Source organism: Littorina saxatilis, linkage group LG17, assembly GCF_037325665.1.
Source record: "Littorina saxatilis isolate snail1 linkage group LG17, US_GU_Lsax_2.0, whole genome shotgun sequence".
Lineage (NCBI taxonomy): Eukaryota > Metazoa > Mollusca > Gastropoda > Littorinimorpha > Littorinidae > Littorina > Littorina saxatilis.
The window spans coordinates 24,769,722-24,781,389 of NC_090261.1; the positions used below are offsets into that span (position 1 = coordinate 24,769,722).

At 39.5% G+C, this 11,668-nt stretch overlaps 1 protein-coding gene across 2 annotated transcripts in view; it reads left to right on the forward strand.

The window, feature by feature from the left end:
* LOC138953743 (thiosulfate transporter TsuA-like) overlaps positions 1 to 7,702 on the forward strand; it is a 15,243-nt gene extending 7,541 nt beyond the window's left edge. For both annotated transcript variants that reach the window (XM_070325630.1, XM_070325632.1), the window contains 9 exons: positions 285 to 368; positions 700 to 857; positions 1,250 to 1,298; positions 2,231 to 2,333; positions 2,850 to 2,958; positions 3,701 to 3,815; positions 4,867 to 4,964; positions 5,450 to 5,601; positions 7,269 to 7,702. In XM_070325630.1, coding sequence (XP_070181731.1) covers positions 285 to 368; positions 700 to 857; positions 1,250 to 1,298; positions 2,231 to 2,333; positions 2,850 to 2,958; positions 3,701 to 3,815; positions 4,867 to 4,964; positions 5,450 to 5,601; positions 7,269 to 7,419 — 1,019 coding nt within the window. In that variant the 3' untranslated portion in view covers positions 7,420 to 7,702. The remainder of the gene's footprint in view (positions 1 to 284; positions 369 to 699; positions 858 to 1,249; positions 1,299 to 2,230; positions 2,334 to 2,849; positions 2,959 to 3,700; positions 3,816 to 4,866; positions 4,965 to 5,449; positions 5,602 to 7,268) is intronic.
* The last annotated feature ends 3,966 nt before the right edge of the window (positions 7,703 to 11,668 follow it).

Genomic DNA, 11,668 nt, shown 5'->3' on the forward strand with positions numbered 1-11,668 from the left:
AGATACACACGCCGTTATACTCTGATTCAAACCTATTACAGCACTATTTTGGAAATATAAATTCGGTTTCGAGCTTGTACAAAAACAATGTTACCAGTTTAATGAAAGAAACTCACTTAACATAGCTCGTATTTATTCTGATAAGCATCGCTCCACGGCTATTGCCAGTTGTCTCTCTGACCGGACGCTACAATCCTACGCGAATCTATCAAAACAAGAATACAAGAGTTATCTCCCATATGGAACTTAATTGTATGAATCTTCATCTATTTGTTTCCTTGCAGTGTTTGAGCCTTCAGTCATCAGAGATCAGATGCTTTTTGGACGATTTGTCATGATGAAAGTTTTCCTGGCAGCATCTGCAACAAGTATGACGCATTGTCTTAAACATGTTATGTGTGAATAATAATGTGTTTCCATTTCTTTTTACTATCTACATTGTATTTGCAGTGTTTTGGTTCTGTGACTTTTTTAGCTGTGGTTTGTTCTTAAGTTTATTGTTGGCCCAATACTGGCGTTTTGATGTTAATCACAAAAAAGATTGTTTCTAAAAAGTCTGAGAACAGACTGTTTCTAAAAAATCTGAGAACAGACTGTTTATACAAAGTCTGGATCTAGGCTGAGTGGAATGGTTTCAGACATGTTTGCACATATTTTTGCTGTGGTTTTCACCACACTGTGGCATATGATTTCAACCAGGTATGTTCAGCTTCAGTATCCTGACAATGCTGCCTGCCACAAGTCAACTCATAGCCAGTATAAGGCAGGCCCGTGTATGTAGCCTTGGCAGCAAGGGTGTGCTGAGCAGTATTTTGGGAGGTGCCATGCTGGGGACAGGAATGACTCTCAGCGGAGCGGTAAGGCTTTGAGGGCTGATCATTCCACACTACTCAAATTCCCAAGTACAAGCATCTTGAAGGCAAAGTTTTCAGGAGTGAATAAAAAAAATTGTTTATTTTTATTTTTATTTTTTTAGGTTCTTGTTTTGTTGTTATTGAAATGTGATCTCCAGTTGTTTGAGCCTTTGATCCCATAGATTCATGTCTGTTAATGACAGAAAAAGAAGAAACTTTCGATGACAGAACATTCAGTCACTTATTTGAACGTATTCTGGTGTGTGGTGTCATTGTTCTAATCTCCAAACCCAAGTGTGTACCTCTTGGGGCTATTTGAGACAGTTGTTTGGTCATGTGCGTTGGATATATTGGTGATTATCGGTGATACATTTGTCTGCTTTTTTTCTTTACAGTATCCAGGAATGGTTTTGGCTCAGGCAGGAGCTGGGGTCAGCGGAGCAAGTACGTACATATCACTTTTTTCTTCTAAATCGTTTTCTTTTTCAGCATATATTCGCGTAATTCGATAATTATGTCTCCTTTCAGATTTTCATGCGTGAAATTTCTTTCTTTTTTGGTTAAAAAATCAAATATTCATGACAACCCACATTCTTTGGCTTATTTGTTTTCTTAATGTGTGTAAAATAACGAGTCTTTTCTTTCCATACACAAAACAAAACGTCAGCATCTCTCCTTTTGCGTGATTATGTTGTACCTGAGAAAATCCGTTATTTTCAACGGCAAAACATCTTATTTTAGCAAAAGAAATTTCACGATATTTTCCTCAAAAACCGGGACGCTTCGCCCCTGCCCCCATCTTCGTCAGTGTAGACTCGGCGACAAAATAAAGGACTCCAATAGACAAATTCCGAAAATAACTCCGTCGGGTTTGTATGTGTTGTGGGAGAGTGACCTTTTCTTGCAAAATCTCTGCCAAACATTGGAGGGGCCAATCACTAGTGAGGGGAGTGTCGGAAACACGTGCTCCGGTCCACGTGTTTTCGACATCCCTCGCTGGTGATTGGCCCCCATACATGTACATGTGAAGTGCAATAATCTCATTTTTATCTTTGAAATTTGATTGAAACTAAATTTCTGTTCAACTCAACGAGAAGATATAACCTTTCTTATCAGTAATTTTTGATGTGTGTGTGTGTGTGTGTGTGTGTGTTTTTGTGTGTGTGTGTGTGTGTAAAATTGAGTCTTTGGTCAGGTGGGTCAATAAATGTTGTACACTAGTATGTGTACTTGAATCCATGTGTGTCTTAAAAATGAGTATGCAAACAATGCATGGTTAAGTTACATGCAGTGAAGAGGGAATACACCGTACATCCACGCAATGATATAGAAATATGTGCACATTGTTTTAACGTCATAATGTGACTGTTACCCAGTTTATACCTTACTTGGCGGCTTGCTTGGAGTGGCATGTTATGGCATGATGGAGCCTGCCATAGTGAGAGCAACTAAGCCAGACATCCCCATCCAAAGGCACTAGTAAGTGTGGACTTATAATTTTGATTACTGGTATTAATGTGTGCTTGGGAGTGGCTTGTGGAGAATTTTCTACACAGTTTGCATTTTACTCATTTTTCTCACCCTTCTTTTTACCAGTTATAATGCAGATTTGTCCAGTTCTGTTTTGTTCTAAAGCTTAAAGATCAAACAGAAAGTGTAAGAAACTGTGTTGTGTAGTTCTTTGTGTATATCTCCTATATATCCTCTTTCTCGTATGTTATTGACTATTAAACCAGTTTCAATGAAACACATCCAAGGTAATTGGAGGAGTTAGTTGTCCTCCCTTCAAAAGTAAACTTGAGAGCTGTCATTGGAATTCTGTTTGAATGACACCACTCGTGAATGTGAAGAATGACACTTGTTTGCTGTTTGAGAGGTTGTAGCTGCAAAACATGATTGAATGCTGTACAGGTTTTCATTGACTTGTCTATTAGCAGTTTTCATGTGTTCCACTCTGTTTATGTGAGTGTGTGTGTGTGTGTGTGTGAATTACAGTCTCCATGAGCATGTAGGAGGGCCATACTTTACCCTTGCTTTGCCGATTGTGGCTGTGCTTGGAATTGGGGTATTTGGTCTGGAACTGTATGCACCATGGACCTCAGAGGTAAAAAATATCCAGCAAGGAAACTGTGACAAACTGTATGGATATTATAAATATTTCCCATGTTTTTCCTACCCCCATTTTATGCTATTTTTCATCTGTACTTCGTGTATGTGTTTATGATAATACAGGAGCGGATGTAGGTTGGGGTTCCAGGGTCCCCCCCCCCCCCCCCCCCCAAAAAAAAAAGGGGAATAGATTTACATTAGTGATTAACCTTGGTATCTTCAAGGAAAGGTTTACAATGCACCTCATAAAGTTACATTATCTTCAGCGTCTGGGGGCAAAGCCCCCAACAACTCCTAACCAGCCTGGGTTTGCCCTGAAACCCGGTCCCGAATTGGACCTCCCCCCCCCTCCTCCATTACCCCTTGATCCGCTCCTGTAATATCTTGCAACATGAATATGTGGTTTTATACGTTTTATACTTTTTAACTGCAGAAATACAGTACTTCACAAATACATGTATGTAAAATCGGAGAGTTATGAGCTCTTGAAAGCAAAGTGTAGGCTATGTATATGACTTGCTAAAACAAGCCGCGTTCATGGTTAACATGTCCTCGATTCACTACTGACCTATATAGTAGACAGTAATGTAAATACAATACCCAATGGCAACAGTAGTTAACATTTTGTTGGTACATATAACTGTTACAGTTTGTAAGACAGGATTGAGTAAGTACGTTGCTGACGGTGTGTAGTTTGTATTTGTCAATTCTCTTCTGTTACCATAATTATCTTGCAGGTACCTGTGGCCGGGGAGGGAATGCTGACCTCCCTCTCCTGGCCGCCTTACCTTGCTGGGATAGTGACCGGACTGCTTCAAATCCCTTGGGTCATCATGAATCGTAGCACTCTAGGTCAGTGTTGTTGTCATTATTTTGACTTTTCTAGCTACAGCAGACGCTCGAAATCCCTACGGTCATCCTGAATTGTGCCACACTAGTTCAGCGTTTTTGTCGTAATTTTCCTTCCCTTGCAACAGCAGAAGCACATGTACCATGTTCCGGAGGATTTTGGAAGAGAAAGTTTAATGTAGAAATTGATGAACGTTCTTGGATAGTTGCCTATCAGTCAACACAAGAGACTAGATTAAGAGTTTTACACTGGAAAATTATGAACAACATTTATCCGACCAACATTCTCCTGTGTAAAATGAAAGTAACGGAAACTAATAAATGTAATTACTGTTGTGATGTAACTGATTTCATTGAACACTTCTTTTTTGAATGCCCGGTTGTATACAAATTCTGGAAGTTTATTGAAGAATTTATTTTTCGTACTTTAGAAATTAAGATTGTTTTGAAAGTTAGTGATGTTTTATTTGGTATGCATTTTGTAATGGTGAAAAAGACAACTATGTATAAATTGAACCACATTATCTTAATCGGAAAGATGTGCGTTAGTATATATAAAAAAACAAATTCGTTTTTACCGTTGGAAAGTATTTTTAATAGGCAGTTACAGATAAGAAGCATTTTTGTGTGAGTGTTCGAAGAACAAAACGTCAAAAAAAGTTAGCTTGTTGTACTCGATAAGTTGTATTTAATTCATTGTATGAGATATGGTTGTTTGTTGTTATTTATTTGAATACAAATTAAAAAAAAAATTAAAAAAAGAAGAAAAAAAAGCAGAAGCACATTCCCAACTGGGTGATCAGTTCTGAAAATTGGTATTTTTAGTGTGAACATAGCATAGGATATTGGCAGATTTTTTGGATTTTCTGCATCATACCTTTCATTTTAGGATTATTGATTGCAAAAAGAACACCTAGTTTTTCTGAGGATGGCGAAGTTTGCTTTAGGCTTTTCTGATGAACTGCCAAAGTCAGTGTTTTTATCAGGGCAATGTGAGGTTGGACAATGTGAACTGTAAGGGAGATAATATGTTATTTTTTGAATTATTTTTTAGGCTCCAGTGGCAGCTATTGCACAGTTGCCTCCCAGGTTCTACAGAAACTTTGTCCAAACCTGTCAAGATACAGTTCATGCGTAGACAACTGGTGCAAGGTGTGTGCTTTGTTTCTTGGTACAACGTTTCTCCTAGCAAAGTACGCTTTGTGTCTTTTGACAAACAAACATTAGGGAATATCTAGTTTGTTTTTATACAGAAATATTTATTGGTACGATTAAATAAAAGACAAGACTGGTTAATGAATGGAATGTTTAATCATTGACACTAAATGGTAAACGTATGACCAATTTTGGAAGGGTTGCAGTTTCAGATCTTCCACTGCCGCTTTTGGGATCATGACTTGTTAGAAGTCCTTGCATCCCGATCTTTAATTGCGTGTAATATTAGTCAGGCAGTCTAACATTCATCAGGAAGGACTTTGGAGATACACGTAGTAACAGAGTCACTGCAGATACAAAGTACAAACTAGAAGTCAGACCTGCAAACCTCTACTCTGCAAGTCATACGAAACAAAAGAGTTTGACATTTCCGCAATCAACAGGTCAGACACTTTAAAAACAATGGAAATGCTTTATTGCAGGTGTTTAATGCGGGAGGAACCGTGATAGGAGCATACCTGTCTGCTTCGTCATCAGGGTATCTGGGACACGCAGCTGGTGTTGCACCTGTTCTAGGATGTATTGGCGGAGCACTCATGTTGTTTGGTTCTCGTCTGGCCGCAGGATGTACCAGGTATCAAAGACGGAATGTTTTAATTTCTTTCACTTGATTGTTGGGGCATATTTGGGCTTCAGCTTTTGACCTTTAACAAATGTCTGATCAGCTCCTGTTAAAATTAATTGACAGGCCTGGTTTGTTTAGGATGTCACGTTCTACAACTTTTGTCTGATGCATTGATAAATTGGTACACATTCAGTAGGACTGTCTGTAATTTCATTCGAAGAAAACTTAACATTGTTACTGGTTTGTTTGAAGGTGGGGGTTAACCTGACAAGATATTATAGACAGTGATCAGCAGATAGAAGTCCAGTATTAAACTACTCGTCTTGAAACGTTCGGCCACGGGCTTATGGAGGGTGAAGTAAAACAGCAGTACAAAAACACTTCAACAATATGACTGCAATTATTCCATGAAGATATCATTGATTTGTCATCATTTTCACGAGTTTTCATTCACAAGCACTTGGGAAATAAATGTCATGTTCCCCGGAGAATAAATCCCCGGTTACCATAGTTGCAAGAAGCCCTATTACATGTATAATCAAAAGCAAACCCAATAGAAACGCTCGAGGATTCTTCGGCTCTTTTCATTGGTGTTTCTCCAGACCTAAACAGACGACAAGACACTGCTTTGCAAAGTTCCAAAAACCAACTGGCAAACTGGCAAAAGTAAACAAAAAAACAAAACTACTTCAATAAATTCGTCACAAACAAATGAAACCTACCGATATGTTATGTCTTCTTACAAAGTCATGGAGTGCGTGTATCTGTGTTTCGATACACAGACGTTCGGAGAAACACGAACGTCAAGTTCAAGTAAAACGACACCTGACACACACATTTTGACCCGTGCAACAAGACGTTGTATCGATAAACGAAGCACAAATAAGAAACAATAATAAAAGCAAAGAAAATAGCAACACGATATGCAAACATCTAACAAAGCCGAGCAAGCAGAATGACAGGTCTAATGAAAAACAAAGAGGTACCGAGTCGGAAACAAGATCGCGATTCTTTCCTTCGCTGCACGACGCAAATCTTCTGTGACCTTTGACCAAACGTAGCTTCCACATTCGATCACTCAGCTTAATATTTACAACAGAAAGCCGAGGGGGTGGAATACCGAGATGAACCTACAGAACTGTGCATCTTCAAACCTGACATATTCATCCCAACTCATTTAATGAACTCAAAAACACAGAAAGTTGCTTTCACACGCCATCTTTGATTGCCAGTGGTTATCAAACCGGGACCCGTGTGGTTATCAACACGGTACCCGTGTTTCAAAGCATGGCTCTCTGTGTTGATTGTGCACTTGTTTTCTCACTACCAAAATGATGACAAAAACGATGTTTGATGGTTTGTTGACAGACCAGCTTTTTTGTCGGTCCTCGGGGGGCATATCGACTTTTGTTTCATATTTATTGACCGCGGCCTTCGGCCTTGGTCAATAAATATGAAACAAAAGACGATATGCTCCCCCTCGGACAGACAAAAAAGCTGGTCTGTCAACAACCCATCAAACATCTTATAATATCAGCAAGCAAGTCGGAGTATGTTTATTGTCTGCATTTCACACTGTGAGTAGACATTCACATGTTATTTATCTTTATAGGTCTTTGTTGATTTCTTTAATGATCTCAAATGGTGTCATGAACTTCACCTGTCTGGTTTTGCAGTGGCCACGGTTTGTCAGGGATGGGACTGTTGAATCTGCTGTCTCTCACTGCAGTGCCAGCCATGTTTGCTGGTGGAATCGCCACAGCCCTCGTCATGAACTATCATTCTGATGTGGATTATCCTACTGTGGACAGTGTTTTGTATGTGTGAAAGGGTTCGGGAAACTGATCTTTGTTTTGTTTTCATGTGTTAAATGACTCTCTCTGGACTCTCACTCACGGACACAACAGATAACAACAGCAGAATACTGGCATGGCAAACTTTATTTCTGTGTCTCTCGATCTTCCCTCCTCCTCTTCGCCAACCCGACCGAGGCCGGTGGCTACAAGCCACAATACCGGCAAAGTTGACTACATCATGTCAGTTAGTGGATCTCACAACACACGTCCTCTCTCTTCTCATGTGTCTCTCAACGTTCTCTTTCACACTCTAACATGTAGAATACAGAATACAGAATACAGTATTTATTGAGCCAAGTGACATTAAAAAAACATTTAAAGCACAAGGAATTTAGCGTAGTGTTGGTAAAATCACGCACACACACACACCCATACACACACTGACACACACACACACACACGCCCACACAATCACTGACATACACACCAACACACACACGCCCACACTACAGCAGTCACGATCACACCATCACACGCAGGGCAGACATGAGGTAAAACAAATGACAATCATCTATTAAAAGAAAAGGTACAAAGAGTACACACATAATTCAACTTTAGCTAGAGTCACAAACATCCAATCAACATCTTAGTAACCACCCGTAACCACGACATTCTAAGCAGGTTCCGTGTTTCATTGGTTAAACTAAAGACAAGAGGAAGTTGGGGGAGGGGAATAACACATTCGAGCCCAGCTGGCAAAGATATGACACCTACTCGAAAATCCCTACTACATGCCGCTAGCCGAGGAATACAGAGACAGACAGGCCGCCATATTACATAACAACACCTGCAGGCTCCTGGAACCTGTCCCTCCAACCCAAGGCGTCGGCTTACCTCAAAGGGGCTTGCTTTTAACTGGAAAGACCGATGACTGCAGTTGTTGTAAGATGGACACGCTCCACAGGTGCATCCCAGCACTTACAGTTTACAGAACAATGAATGGGACACAAAACACAAATCGATCGGCACGATGAACTACAAACACTAGACTGGACAATAACAACCGAACTGCTGTACTCTTATTTACCAAAACGAAATACAAAATAAGATTCCAAGCTCTGTTCTACTTCCCTTCAACACAAAACGTACACTGGTGACAGTTTAGCTCTGTCACATATACTGACATGAAAGGACTTACAAAGTTACATACTGACTCATGACATTGCTCAACTGATTTTGTATGGACAAATTATAGTCACTGTTATTCAAGTTTCTACCTTTACTTTGATGTCTGCAAGGTATGGTCACCATGTGATCAGAGTTTGCATCAGTGGACTGTGACACTGAAAGGGATGAGGATCCTGAAACTACATGTGTATACATGTAAAAATATTCTGATGTGTATTATTCTACTGTGGACAGTTTTATTTATGAACCCTGAGTGTGCCTTTAAAGAACGTGCAAAGTTACATACAGATTCATGACATTGCGAAGCTGATTTTATGCGTGAATTGAATCTGTGGGCAATGTGGATGGAAAATCCCTTTATGCTAGGAATACATGTACTTTGTGTCTAAAACAGAAAATACACAGTCGGTCTGGACAGAGTGTCTCAGTAGTGCACAAGTGCCCACTGAATAGTTGATGAATTTGACTTAAAAATAAGGCGTTTAGCAATATTGCATGTTCTTTTCAAGGCAGCAAAACCTGTGTTGCTTTTATTTGAAATTACTTCGTCCCTATTTAGTTGACTTTTTGCACACCATTGTCCAAAGGTGAATCAAAGTGCAAAATCTCATGTTGGCCGTTTGCCAACAGAATAAAGAACTTTCATGGAAAGTCTGGGACTGTGTTGTAAATTTGGCCAGTACAAGAGCACAAAAAATGTGGAAAATCTTCTTCTTTTCAAAAGCAAAAGGTGTGTGTGTGTGTGTGCCAAGAAAGCAAGACGGTAATAACATTTTAAAAATGCATAAACACACACACATGCAAGAAACTTTACTTACATACAATATTCCATCTATCTCAGAAACATTGCAAGTTCACGGCAACACAGCAGGGCACAAGTCAAGTTCACATTGTCAGGGTTAACAATTGTGATATTCAAAACAGTCTAATACAGATCTATGTATTCCAACAACAAATAAAACGTGCATTTTCGTGACCTCTTACTGAGGCAGAAAGTGTTGATGCAACACCAAGACCCCAGTAACATGTGCAAACTCAGACTCTGAAAGAACACATGTATGCACTAGGCTTCACTTGCAATCCGACATAAAGATTAAGATGTGTACACATAACTTTTATTGAATCAAAGAACCTGTTTTTGGCATTTTTCAGATTTTTCCCCCCACAATAATCACTGCATGAGGTTGTCATCACGAACCCAGTTCAGCATGTAGGAATTACAAAATGAATGACAACTTAAAAACTTGCGTCGGTACCATTACATCTTTTTGCCTTTCAACCAAATGAAATCTGTTGGTGAACATTCGATGTAAATGAACAACTAAATAATTTATTTTTGTTAAAGCTTCCGAGCTGAAATGCAATCCCAAAGTACGGATTGAGTCAAGAATGTTTGACCAACATTTCAATGATTTGCTTGAAAAATGAGGTCACCACAGTGCGGGCTCAAGTTTTGCAAAAAGCCGGATATGACGTCATCAACGACATTTATCGACAAAAACGTGTAGGCATATTATTTGAATGAACCCAAATGTAAAGTGTCATCAGCATCTGTCAGAAAGTCTTTCGGGAAGTACTCTACACATAAATTCACACGCACATACACACACACGCACACACACACACAAACACATACTCACAAACACACACATGCACACACACACACACACACACACGAAAACACATACTCACAAGCACACACACACACACGAAAACACATACTCACAAGCACACACAATTGACTTGACTAACATTAAAAAGAACGAGTGCCTGTGTTCTCTGCCGTTTCAAACGCACACTCCGGTGTTCGCGTTTCGATTCAGCCGCCGGTTCAGTCTGTGACATTGACATATTGATCATCAGTGAAGGTGACCTCTGCCGCTGCCGGACTGGACAGTTCCTGTCAGTCGCTAGTGCCGCTTGCTGTCGCAGCCACAGCTGCTGCATGCATGCAGTACAGTTTTGCTGGAACTGAGGATCACTGCTGTGGTCTTAATTTGCACTGTGTCGCAATGTGGGGTCCGTTTCCTGATCTTTTTATTTCACTCAAAACGCAGGCTACATCTTTATTGTGTTATCTTTTTAACCTGTTTTCTCTCTCTCTCTCTCTCTCTCTCTCTCTCTCTCTCTCTCTCTCTCTCTCTCTCTCTCTCTCTCTTTAGCAATTTTAAGTTAGACTAGTCCCTCTTCAGGGCGAGGCGGCCAGATGTAAAAATGCAGATCACTGCTTACTCTATTACCCTCGTTAAATAAAGAATTGTTCTTGTTCTTGTTCTTGTTCTATCTCTCTCTCTCTCTCTCGGGCGGCACCATTGATGTCGTCTAGAAGAAGAATATAAGAAGAACAAGTCGCGTAAGGCGAAATTACTACATTTAGTCAAGCTGTGGAACTCACACAATGAAACTGAACGCACTGCATTTTTTCACAATGACCGTCGTCCGCCGCTAGTGCAAAAGGCAGTGAAAGTGACGAGCCTGCGCTGCGCTGCCGCATAGCACGCTTACTGTACCTCTCTTCGTTTTAACTTTCTGAGCGTGTTTTTAATCCAAACATATCATATCTATATGTTTTTGGAATCAGGAACCGACAAGGAATAAGATGAAATTGTTTTTAAACCGATTTCGGAAATTTAATTTTAATCATAATTTTTATATTTTTAATTTTCAGAGCTTGTTTTTAATCCGAATATAACATATTTATATGTTATTGGAATCAGAACATGATAAAGAATAAAATAAAAGTAATTTTGGATCGTTTTATGAAAAAATAATTTTAATTACAATTTTCAGATTTTTAATGACCAAAGTCATTAATTAATGTTTAAGCCTCCATGCTGAAATGCAATACCGAAGTCCGGCCTTCGTCGAAGATTGCTTGGCCAAAATTTCCATCAATTTGATTGAAAAATGAAGGTGTGACAGTGCCGCCTCAACTTTTACAAAAAGCCGGATATTACGTCTTAAAAGACATTTATCGAAAAAAATCAAAAAAATCTGGGGTTATCAAACCCAGGAACTCTCATGTCAAATTTCATAAAGATCGGTCCAGTAGTTTACTCTGAATCGCTCTACACACACACACGCACAGACAA